Source organism: Mandrillus leucophaeus, unplaced genomic scaffold (genome assembly GCF_000951045.1).
Source record: "Mandrillus leucophaeus isolate KB7577 unplaced genomic scaffold, Mleu.le_1.0 Scaffold133, whole genome shotgun sequence".
In the NCBI taxonomy this organism is placed as follows: domain Eukaryota; kingdom Metazoa; phylum Chordata; class Mammalia; order Primates; family Cercopithecidae; genus Mandrillus; species Mandrillus leucophaeus.
In genome coordinates this window covers 2,376,201-2,389,240 of record NW_012101288.1, presented here as the reverse complement: position 1 = coordinate 2,389,240, position 13,040 = coordinate 2,376,201, and the positions used below count along the sequence as shown (strand labels likewise).

General features: G+C 35.8%; 1 protein-coding gene across 1 annotated transcript in view; it reads right to left on the bottom strand.

Annotated features, from left to right (window-relative positions):
* Nucleotides 1-13,040, bottom strand: part of COL14A1 (collagen, type XIV, alpha 1) — a 263,059-nt gene that overhangs the window by 108,820 nt on the left and 141,199 nt on the right. The window contains exons 24-25 of the mRNA XM_011973001.1: nt 10,462-10,608; nt 6,617-6,673 (exon numbers count right to left, since the gene is read on the bottom strand). Of these exons, the coding sequence (XP_011828391.1) occupies nt 6,617-6,673; nt 10,462-10,608 (204 nt within the window). The remainder of the gene's footprint in view (nt 1-6,616; nt 6,674-10,461; nt 10,609-13,040) is intronic.

The window sequence follows — 13,040 nt, the reverse complement described above, 5'->3', positions numbered from 1 at the left end:
ACACTGAAGACCAACAATGAATTTTGAGTCAGAGATAAGGGGAAAATTTAGTAGTTATTAAACCAGTAAGACAAATAATAGTTGCCCTCTGATAAGTGAAGCTCTTTTTCAAAGGGAAGATATAAACTTCTTAATGTTCATATTACAAACTCCTGTTCACTATGCTTCTTTGCTGTAATTACTCCTTTATATTCAAAGCCCCGTTCTTATTCATGACTAAGAAGCTTCTATTATGCATGTGGAAACAGAGAAAGAAAAAAAGTGTCCACCAACCACAGCCCAAAAGAATGAAAATGAAAGACTAGGAAAAGATGGGACTAAGGGGATTCAGAGATCAAAGTATCAGCAAACACTGTCTAGTGCCAACTGATTGGAAAAAAGGACACGCTATCACTCTGTGCACCATCCTTTTCTTATTGAATTAGCAAGTTAATGTCAGAGAGATTCAATCTCAGCAGAAAAGCATGTGCTAAAATGGAAACAGATTAATCTAATTATAATTTGATATTCATTTGGGCTGAGGCCCTAAACAAACAAATTCTAATCTTGGTTAAAAAAAAAAATTCTGTCTCTGTCCTTCTATTGCCCACAGATACACGTCAAGAAACGTACACTAATGCTAGCCAAGGGAAAGTATTATCAGCAGGTATTACAGATATCAATAAAGCAATCAAATAAGCAAAAAGAATTAAACAAAGCAAACTATACCAATAAAAACCTACTCTACTGAGAACATTTTTTAAAAGTTCTATTATGTTATCATGTGCTGTTTCAGATTATCTATGCCTCTCCTCCTCTTCATTAGGGTTGATCATTGCAGTTGACTCTGTTTTATGATGAAACAAACAATTTGCTCTTCAATAATCTGAATCTTTTAATCTTATGCCAATTGCACACAAATATTCTATGAGATAATGTGCCTTTCTCCTTGCTTTAAGGAAAACCTCACTTAGTTTTTATTTTATTAAGTACAACTTTATTGCCTTAAAGCTATTTATAATATAAAATAAACCATCTCCAAGTGAGCTAATACTCTAGGGGCAATACAGATCTGGTGAGGTTGTTCTCATGAGTTCTGCGATTTATAAAATTTTACAAATTTGTGGTTTGAACTTAAAGCTGAAAGGAATAACAAGATCTGCTAATTATGAGTTTATAAACAGGTCCTCTGTTTCCGTGGAAAGATAAAAGTGAAAATTACGTTTCACTTTCAAAATGAGAGCAAGTTCTATTAAAAAATACACTCAAAACGAAAAATTTAGTTAGTAAATCAAAGAAAGAAAATATATCAACATGCATGAAAGAATTACCTCTGGGGTAAAAAGTTGTGTTTTTAATGTTCTTCTTTTATGTTTTTTCTATGTTTTAATATTTGTTTAATAAATATTCAGTATTAGTTTAATAATACAAATTTATTGGCTTTTAAATTAAATATACCCAGGACAAACAAAGCCTAAAACACACAGTGCATTCAAGTTGTAAAAGCACCATCTAAAACCATCACAATGAAAATCTCAGAACCAATGTTTCTACTTTGTCAATCCTTAATCCCACAGACCCTTCCAGATCACATAAGTCTTCCATAAGAATTCATGAATGTTGATAGAATAATATCCATACTCAGCTATAAACAAAAATATTCTGACCTCAGAGCATTCTGTAATATCTGCATCAGAAGTGCCTAATTAGTAAATTTATCAATTAGGATTCTGTTTCCAGTTCCAATAGTGAGAATAACCATAGATGTTGAGACTAAAGAAGGCTAGATACGAAGCTGGAAGAAGAAAGAATTCGGCATTCCAGGTAGAGTGAATAGCATTCAAAGATGCAGGACAGCATAAGACATGTATGGGGAACCCTGAGTTGTACAATTTTGCTATTATATAATGTATTCTGGGAAATAATACTGCAAAATAGATTGATTCGTGAAGACTTTGCATGCCATCCCAGGATGAATGTTGAGCTTTATTAGAGTTCTTAATTGCCTGTTTCTTTGCATCTTCCACTCTCTGCAGCATTTGAATCCACTGACTTTAAACCCCGAATAACTTATTTTTTATTGTTTCCCTGGTAGGTAACAGGCACTTTAAGATGCATTATGAATGGAAGAACTCTTCCAATACAACCTTCTAACATGTTCCACTTTCTCCTCTCATTCTTCCAGTCCATCCTCCCTATTTCACCAAAGTTACCATTCTTAAACATAGATTTCATCAGATCACCCTTCCTTCTTACAGATTGTCACGACATGCCATTACCCACAGGATAAAGCCCAAATTCCTAATTTTGTCACATTAACCACTCCATAACTCTATCCTCATTCTTTTCTCTTTAGTGCCACACTAAAGCATTTATGATTCCCTAAATCCATTAAGCACTTGGATCACTCTTGACAACGAGTGTTATTCATCCCATTACTTGTCTCTCAAACTCATTCTTCAAAATGTAGATCAAATTCCTCTTCCTTTACGATTCATTAATCTGCAGCAACATTAACCATTACCACTTCTGGACTACCATAATACAACTGCTATTTTATAACTCATAAACTTGACTGGTATTTATCTAGGCAAGCACCCATTTCTCTTTAATACTAAAAATAAGCAGAGAGCAGCAATCACGTATTATTATTGTATTTCCCACGCCTACCATAAGAGCTTTGAGAATAAATAGCAGGATTAATAAATGTTCACTACTGAAATGAAAAAAATAATGATCACTACTTTGTTGGGGGCCTTTTTAAAGTTACCTTAATAGCTTAGGTAAAAGGTGATGAGGAACTGTTGTGATGAGGAAAGAAAAAACAACTGAAAAAGACACTTCAGAGGTTGGCTAGGAAACTATTATTGTACCTGAGAAATTACAGACTGGATTTTCACTTACAAATTATGTAACTATTCTTCCTTAATGAATGTTAACTGCTCTCATATTTCAAAAAATTAGTATTAAGCATTCTGTTAGTAAATCCACTCTTTGTGTGCAGAACTGATATTAAATGGATATCATTCAAGCCCATCATGGTTGATAAGCATTTGTATTAAGGAAAAAATTAGGTAGCACAAAAAATATACTTTATTAATACCCTGGTTTTAAATGAACAGGCAAACAAAACCAACACAAATCCTAAACCTAAAATCAGATCATTATTCTATTATTATTTTACCTTCTTTTGCTGGTGGAATGGTTGGTGGAAAAGTTGGTGGTCGTGTAGGAAGTGATTCTGTAAAGGAAAGGGAGAAAGGACATCAGTTCGCCATCTCATCTGTGGGAAAGAGAACAAGGTCATGGAGTACTAAATATTCAGGGGAGTCAATGATTTTGATAACTGTCTTCCCTGAGAATTTAATGAGTACTATAAATCAGCCATAGCCTGTGAAAACTGACTCCATCTATGCTCTCATCCTCACACTGAAGGCTTGAAATGCCATTTTGCCACCATTCAGTTTACCCAGCAGGAGTCAATGAAATCAAACTGTCAACTACAAAGTGGTTCTAATGTTGATTTAAGGCAGGAATCCTGCCAACCCATTTGAAAGTTCATCTCCTGTTGCTTTCACACACACAATAAACTTCATTTCCATTCTGCCTAAGGATCGACCATCAATCCTTGCTCAATAGCACTTTTCCCTTTCCATCCTGCATCCCCCAGGATATTGGTCACCAGTGGACTCTGATTCATTCTGCTCTGCTCAGACTGCATCTGGAAATGTCTTTTGGTTTTGAGGACCAAATGTAACATTGGCAGGCTAAAGTGTGTTTGGATCTTTTCAACCTGGATTATGTGGGAAGAGAAGTCCACGTACTCTGCAGAGGTGTGGCTTGGTTAAAGGATCTGGGGACAGTTAGATCAGAGGAGTGATTATCAATTCTCATTCCAGCTCATGTGGCAAAGCACCAGGCAGTTTTGGTGTCATTAGGCAAACATAAAACACAATGTTATTATGTATTCATTTCTAATTCATTGCCTGTTTCTTTGCATCTTCCACTCTCTGCAGCATTTGAATCCCCTGACTTTAAACCCCGAATAACTTATTTTTTATTGTTTCCCTGGTAGGTAACAGGCACTTTAAGATGCATTATGAATGGAAGAACTCTTCCAATACAACCTTCTAACATGTTCCACTTTCTCCTCTCATTCTTCCAGTCCATCCTCCCTATTTCACCAAAGTTACCATTCTTAAACATATATTTCATCAGATCACCATTATGTTATCATGTGCTGTTTCAGATTATCTATGCCTCTCCTCCTCTTCATTAGGGTTGATCATTGCAGTTGACTCTGTTTTATGATGAAACAAACAATTTGCTCTTCAATAATCTGAATCTTTTAATCTTATGCCAATTGCACACAAATATTCTATGAGATAATGTGCCTTTCTCCTTGCTTTAAGGAAAACCTCACTTAGTTTTTATTTTATTAAGTACAACTTTATTGCCTTAAAGCTATTTATAATATAAAATAAACCATCTCCAAGTGAGCTAATACTCTAGGGGCAATACAGATCTGGTGAGGTTGTTCTCATGAGTTCTGCGATTTATAAAATTTTACAAATTTGTGGTTTGAACTTAAAGCTGAAAGGAATAACAAGATCTGCTAATTATGAGTTTATAAACAGGTCCTCTGTTTCCATGGAAAGATAAAAGTGAAAATTACGTTTCACTTTCAAAATGAGAGCAAATTCTATTAAAAAATACACTCAAAACGAAAAATTTAGTTAGTAAATCAAAGAAAGAAAGTATATCAACATGCATGAGGGAATTACCTCTGGGGTAAAAAGTTGTGTTTTTAATGTTCTTCTTTTATGTTTTTTCTATGTTTTAATATTTGTTTAATAAATATTCAGTATTAGTTTAATAATACAAATTTATTGGCTTTTAAATTAAATATACCCAGGACAAACAAAGCCTAAAACACACAGTGCATTCAAGTTGTAAAAGCACCATCTAAAACCATCACAATGAAAATCTCAGAACCAATGTTTCTACTTTGTCAATCCTTAATCCCACAGACCCTTCCAGATCACATAAGTCTTCCATAAGAATTCATGAATGTTGATAGAATAATATCCATACTCAGCTATAAACAAAAATATTCTGACCTCAGAGCATTCTGTAATATCTGCATCAGAAGTGCCTAATTAGTAAATTTATCAATTAGGATTCTGTTTCCAGTTCCAATAGTGAGAATAACCATAGATGTTGAGACTAAAGAAGGCTAGATACGAAGCTGGAAGAAGAAAGAATTCGGCATTCCAGGTAGAGTGAATAGCATTCAAAGATGCAGGACAGCATAAGACATGTATGGGGAACCCTGAGTTGTACAATTTTGCTATTATATAATGTATTCTGGGAAATAATACTGCAAAATAGATTGATTCGTGAAGACTTTGCATGCCATCCCAGGATGAATGTTGAGCTTTATTAGAGTTCTTAATTGCCTGTTTCTTTGCATCTTCCACTCTCTGCAGCATTTGAATCCACTGACTTTAAACCCCGAATAACTTATTTTTTATTGTTTCCCTGGTAGGTAACAGGCACTTTAAGATGCATTATGAATGGAAGAACTCTTCCAATACAACCTTCTAACATGTTCCACTTTCTCCTCTCATTCTTCCAGTCCATCCTCCCTATTTCACCAAAGTTACCATTCTTAAACATAGATTTCATCAGATCACCCTTCCTTCTTACAGATTGTCACGACATGCCATTACCCACAGGATAAAGCCCAAATTCCTAATTTTGTCACATTAACCACTCCATAACTCTATCCTCATTCTTTTCTCTTTAGTGCCACACTAAAGCATTTATGATTCCCTAAATCCATTAAGCACTTGGATCACTCTTGACAACGAGTGTTATTCATCCCATTACTTGTCTCTCAAACTCATTCTTCAAAATGTAGATCAAATTCCTCTTCCTTTACGATTCATTAATCTGCAGCAACATTAACCATTACCACTTCTGGACTACCATAATACAACTGCTATTTTATAACTCATAAACTTGACTGGTATTTATCTAGGCAAGCACCCATTTCTCTTTAATACTAAAAATAAGCAGAGAGCAGCAATCACGTATTATTATTGTATTTCCCACGCCTACCATAAGAGCTTTGAGAATAAATAGCAGGATTAATAAATGTTCACTACTGAAATGAAAAAAATAATGATCACTACTTTGTTGGGGGCCTTTTTAAAGTTACCTTAATAGCTTAGGTAAAAGGTGATGAGGAACTGTTGTGATGAGGAAAGAAAAAACAACTGAAAAAGACACTTCAGAGGTCGGCTGGGAAACTATTATTGTACCTGAGAAATTACAGACTGGATTTTCACTTACAAATTATGTAACTATTCTTCCTTAATGAATGTTAACTGCTCTCATATTTCAAAAAATTAGTATTAAGCATTCTGTTAGTAAATCCACTCTTTGTGTGCAGAACTGATATTAAATGGATATCATTCAAGCCCATCATGGTTGATAAGCATTTGTATTAAGGAAAAAATTAGGTAGCACAAAAAATATACTTTATTAATACCCTGGTTTTAAATGAACAGGCAAACAAAACCAACACAAATCCTAAACCTAAAATCAGATCATTATTCTATTATTATTTTACCTTCTTTTGCTGGTGGAATGGTTGGTGGAAAAGTTGGTGGTCGTGTAGGAAGTGATTCTGTAAAGGAAAGGGAGAAAGGACATCAGTTCGCCATCTCATCTGTGGGAAAGAGAACAAGGTCATGGAGTACTAAATATTCAGGGGAGTCAATGATTTTGATAACTGTCTTCCCTGAGAATTTAATGAGTACTATAAATCAGCCATAGCCTGTGAAAACTGACTCCATCTATCCTCTCATCCTCACACTGAAGGCTTGAAATGCCATTTTGCCACCACTCAGTTTACCCAGCAGGAGTCAATGAAATCAAACTGTCAACTACAAAGTGGTTCTAATGTTGATTTAAGGCAGGAATCCTGCCAACCCATTTGAAAGTTCATCTCCTGTTGCTTTCACACACACAATAAACTTCATTTCCATTCTGCCTAAGGATTGACCATCAATCCTTGCTCAGTAGCACTTTTCCCTTTCCATCCTGCATCCCCCAGGATATTGGTCACCAGTGGACTCTGATTCATTCTACTCTGCTCAGACTGCATCTGGAAATGTCTTTTGGTTTTGAGGACCAAATGTAACATTGGCAGGCTAAAGTGTGTTTGGATCTTTTCAACCTGGATTATGTGGGAAGAGAAGTCCATGTACTCTGCAGAGGTGTGGCTTGGTTAAAGGATCTGGGGACAGTTAGATCAGAGGAGTGATTATCAATTCTCATTCCAGCTCATGTGGCAAAGCACCAGGAAGTTTTGGTGTCATTAGGCAAACATAAAACACAATGTTATTATGTATTCATTTCTAATTCCTATTTGACACTAAAGACTTAAGAAAAACTAAGAAAATTCTTCTAGTTATCCCAGTTAAATACTCAGGAAAACCCTCCACTAATCATAGCCATTCACAGAGGGGAAGTCTAGCCTCAGGCGATACTGAGCACCAAATAGCTAGAAGGATTTGAGCTCAGGCAGACTGATCATTTGCCAAGAATTTTATAAACGGTAGTTTCTTCATTATCAGGAAGGCTAAGAGGTGAATTGTAAGGTCTCTTCCAACTTTAAGATCCAATAAAATAAAATAATTTAAATAAAATGATTCAACATTAAAAGAATGAGGTAACTATATATTACTAAATGAAAAAATATTCAAGATGATTATTTTGTGAAATAGGTCACAGAATACCATGGCATAATCTCATTTGTGAAAAATAAAACTTATACACACATAAACACACACACACACACATATACCTTCTACATTTTATATATATGTGCTTTTTATTTTTCACAAATATGTATATATGTGTGTGTGTGAAAAGGAAATATTTCTGAAAAGGAAGAACAAGGAAAGAGGGAGGTTGACAATGCACTTCATATATTTCTGTTTTACTATTATGGATATATATCATTGTTATTTTTAAAGGTAATTTTTGAAGCTAAAAACTCTCAAAATTTAAAAACAGAATTTTTTTTTGTAACTAGGATTGCAAAACTTTCTTAAAAACCCCACAAAATGTTTCTAAAGCCATTTAAAGAATTTTAAAATTTGTGGAAGTAGTCAGTCATCTTAATAATTGTGCATCTTCTTTAATAGGGAAAATCAAGGCATCTCCTAAGTCTGGTCAATAAATCAAGAATGAAATAAGTAAGAGAGTATGGCAGCCAGATTAATATGACTGGGCAGAACATCTGGCCAAAGAATCTCTTAGGTAAGAAGAACCACAGTGAACTGGGGACACATGTTTATATTCTATATGTGACATACAGATTGTCCCTGTCTTCAAGGATGTGAGGGGCTGTCACTCAAAGAAGAAGTAGTCTTTACCTGCATTGCTTCGAAAGGCTGAACCACAGCCAACGGGTGGAAGCTACAAGAAGACAGATGCCTCCAACATAAGGAAAACATTTACATCAAACAGAGCTATCCAAATTGGATTTAATCCTAGGTTAGTAGTTAACCAGTGTGGGGTCAAGGACAGGAGAAGCTGAAGTAGATCAGGGGTTCTAAACACAAATGTTTCTAGGGGTCAGGTGAGCAATCAATAAGCACAAAGAAAGTGTAAACATTAAGGTGCAGTAGCAAACTTAAGCATACATGCACTGTCTAAACAGACAGCACTTGGTTCCAGCAGATTGGCACCATGAAGATAGACACTTAGTGTTGCAAGATATTCTGACTTTTCAAAAACTACTTTAAAACTTAAAAAAGTATGGCCCAGAAAAAACATGCCTGACAGTGAGATCTAGCCTTTAGTTTATTACTTTTAAGAAGATAATAATGGTAACAACAGAAAGTACTTGCTCAATGACATACAGGTTGAAAAGCTCTTCAATGAGTATTCTTTTATTGGTTGTTTACTGCCACCACTTGAGGCAAGAGAGTAGTCAATTTTATTGATGAGTGAAAAGCTCAGACATGCTGAATTGCCCAAAGCCATAATGCTAGAAAGGGGCAGAACATGATCCTCAAACCAACCATTTGACTCTAAGTCTTGTGTACTATCAAGTTCCTATTAACTTCAAAACTATATGATTTACAATCCATAAGATGGAATTCTAATCAGCAATAAAAAGAAACAAACTACTGACAAAATCTATAACATGGATAAACCACAAAAACATACGCTAAGTGAAAGATGCCAGATGCAAAAGACCACATATGGTGTATTTCCACTTACGTGAAATGTCCAGAAAAGGAAAATGTATAATAAAAGAAAGTAGATTGCCTGAAGCTCAGGGTGAGAAAGGAGATTGACTGCAAACAGCAGGAAAGGTTCTTTGGGTTGATGGAAATGTCCTGAAATTTAATTGTAGGGATGGTGATACAACTCATTACATGTACTAAAAATCATTGAACTGCACACTTAAAATGGTACTTAAATTTTATGTTATGTAAATTATACCTCAAAAATACAAGTGGAATACGAAAAATTGCATATTTAAGTGTCCTGAAATAAAGTCTTTGTATTACATAAAAGAAGATGATTTATTGTACTTTTATCCTCTCTTTTTGAAGGTTACACGTGCATGATTTCCCTCTGCAAGTGCCGGAGAGGCTGGAAGAGCTATACACAGGCAGTAATCCCTTCTAAATGCCATGTACGTGATAGAGGGGTCACCAAGAAAGCCCATCGCCCAACACCTATTCAGACACAAATCCTCCTGGAATTTCAAGTTTAAATTCAAGATACTGAGTTAAGCACACAAATGTCCCCCAGAATTCACTGCATTTCAAACCATTTTAATGTTTGTGCACCCAGGGTCAAGAATCTTTGACTACAAGTCTTTTCAAGAAGTTGACACTCTCCTTGCTCTTTGGAACATGTTAAAAGAGGTTTGTTTTAATTTTATACTTTGCCTTTCCCTTTAGTGCATCACATCTGCAGTCAGCTTGGAAAAAGTGCAAGAGCTTCTTAGGCAAGCAGTAACTCTAGGGTCAGCTAGTTGGAACATCTTGGCTCCCTTCCCATCCTCATGGCTGTGGTAATATGCCATTGTTTTAATGTCAGAGCCAAGTCCTCAAACTGCATTTGACACTCCACATACCACAACAGTTCCTTATGGATCTGGATCACAATGTAAGTCATTGTCTCAATTGCTTTACTATCGTGTGGACTTCTAGTCTCTTGCGAAACATATATGGAGAATGGAAATAAAAAACCCATACTGATGACATCAGTGGGCCATAGGCAATGAATTCTGGAACTGAGTAAGAGGAACAAAACTTGTATTATGTATATTCCTGAACAGCAATAGCTAATATTTTTCTAAACGGGATAAGGTATTTTCAAAACAGGATGCCTAAAATTCTGTTTGTTCATGGGGAGAGGGATCAGGAGAGAACACACACGACTTACGTGTTTTTTCCATTATGCTCACACTAGGTCCTTCAATCTCCTGGAGCTTTGTATAAACACTGATTTTATATTCAGAATCAGGCTGAAGTCCATAGAAGCAATGCCTGGTTGTACCTCCACCCACAGTTGATTCTTGCTTTTTTGTATCTATAATAAAAACAAAACAAAACAAAAACATACACATATGAAATTTTTGAAACACAGCCATTGGCAGATGATTTGCTTCTAAAATACTTCACATGTGTAGCCCACATCAGATAAAGCCAGAATGAGTTATATTTGTTTGAAGTATTGTATCTTCTTCCAAAGAGTTAATACACTCACTGGTATTTTTCTATGAAAAATCACATTTTGTATGTCAACAAATGATGTTTACTATTAAAAGACTTCTGAGATCAACTCTGTACTTAATGGAGAACTATTAATGCATGTAATTATATGCACACATCCTAACTGATCTTTTGGACAGGTGCAGATATGAGGGCATGTTTTTTTCTCTTTTTTCTTTTTTTTTTTTTTTTGATGGAGTCTTGTTCTGTCACCCAGGCTGGAGTGCAATGGCGCGATCTCAGCTCATTGCAACCTCCGCCTCCCGGGTTCAAGCAATTCTCCTGCCTCAGCCTCCTGAGTAGCTGGAACTACAGGCGTGCACCACCATGCCTGGCTAATTTTTGTGTTTTTAGTAGAGGTGGAGTTTCACCATGTTAGCCAGGCTGGTCTTGAATTCCTGACCTTAGGTGATCCACCTGCCTTGGCCTCTGAAAGTGCTTGGATTACAGGCATGAGACACCATCCCTGGCCTATTTTTTTAAAACCTGAACTCCCTTTTATTCAGTATGATTTTCTGAACACAGTCCAATGTTATATAACATAAACAGATACTTCCTTTTGGTCTCATATAACTTATTACCACCCAAGAGGATACCCTTCTAGGCAGTGGTCTAAAGATACAGGTATGGATCTCAGAAGCCCTGGTCCATGGGTCCAGGTTGTCTTCAAAGCTGCCACAACTGCAGGCAAGAGCTTGCAGCAGCACTGGGATCACCAAGGAGTCTTCACACTGCCCAGTATCTCCCTCTCAGCCTTAACTTTTAACTGACACCAATGATTTCTTTCAATCATAAAAGACATTCCCAGGGAGTTCAGAGGGGCCTCTTCAAATTCCCGGCATCCACTCTGAAAATCCTTTAACTGAGGAAAAAGGACATGGTGTTTACATAGCATAGGGCCATATATGCTGTAGAACTCAGTCTCTCAATTTCTGGTTCTTTTTTTATCGACCAAGGAGACATGTCATACACAGCCAATTCACATGGCACCTCCTGTGTCTTTTTCTCCACCATGACAGAGGCACAAAGAACTCTGGAGACCTGACTAACTATTGGCTCCTTTCTTTGTTCCCACGTCCATAGCAAAATTATGTGCATCTCCTGGAAGAACTAGTGCTGGCCCTTAGGTCCTGAGACAGGAATATGGATTAATTACATTCATCATTTCTTGAGGGTTTATTATATCCAGGTTCTGTGCCTGCTATTTAATTATAACAACAGCAATAAAGATAATAACAGCCAACATTTAATGAGTGCTTATCACGTGCCAGGCAATATTCTAAGGAATTCATATGCATTATCTCGTTTGATTCTTATAACATTTATAATTATTCCCAATTTAAAGAGATGAAACTAAAGGTCAGAAAAGTTAATAACTTCTTCATGTCCTTATTCTAATTAGCAGAACTGAGATTGTTTAAACTGGTAGATAATAGTTGTACATATTTTGGGGGTTTGTGTGATATTTTCATACCTCTATACGATGTATAATGATCTAATCAGGTAATTGGAATATCCACCACTTCAAACATTTATCTTTCCTTTGTGTTGGGAATATTACAATTCTTTTTTTTCCAGCTATTTTGAAATATACAATTATTGTTAAGTATTATTTCCCTACTATTCCCTACTATAGTACTATCAAATACTAAAACTTACTCCTTCTACCTAAGCGTATTATTCTACCCCTTGACCCACTTCTGCTCATTCCCCTGAATTCAGAACTCTAAAGCTCAGTTTCAGAGGATGTTACTTTAATTTCCACTGGTATATTCTAAGCAAATGTAAATGAAATCAATAGTTTTCCAAAATGAAACCATCTGAGAGCTGTTGAGTGCATATGAAATGTGCGAACATGACGGCTAGAGATCAGATGAGGAATCTTTATGACTCAGTGCTTTATCACTCCCCAGAGCCTACTTGGGCGGCTTTCATTACTGAAGAGTTTCAAGTGTTTTCCTCACAGGCATAGAGCATTGTTGTTGTTGTTTTTACCACAATGGACAACTGATTAAGAGGAGGAATCATTGCTACCGTGAAAAAACAATTATTCAAATTTCCCTCTAGATTGATCATCTTATCCATAAATTGCATGTGTTTAATCAAAGCTTCATAAAGCTTTATTTCTAGGGATTGAAAAACTAGTGTTGAAAAACAGCACTGATTAAATATATTACACACATTATTTAGTGGTTAAAAAGAACTATCCACTCCTTCAAAATGTTATTTGCAGAGCAGTTTATGAAGAAT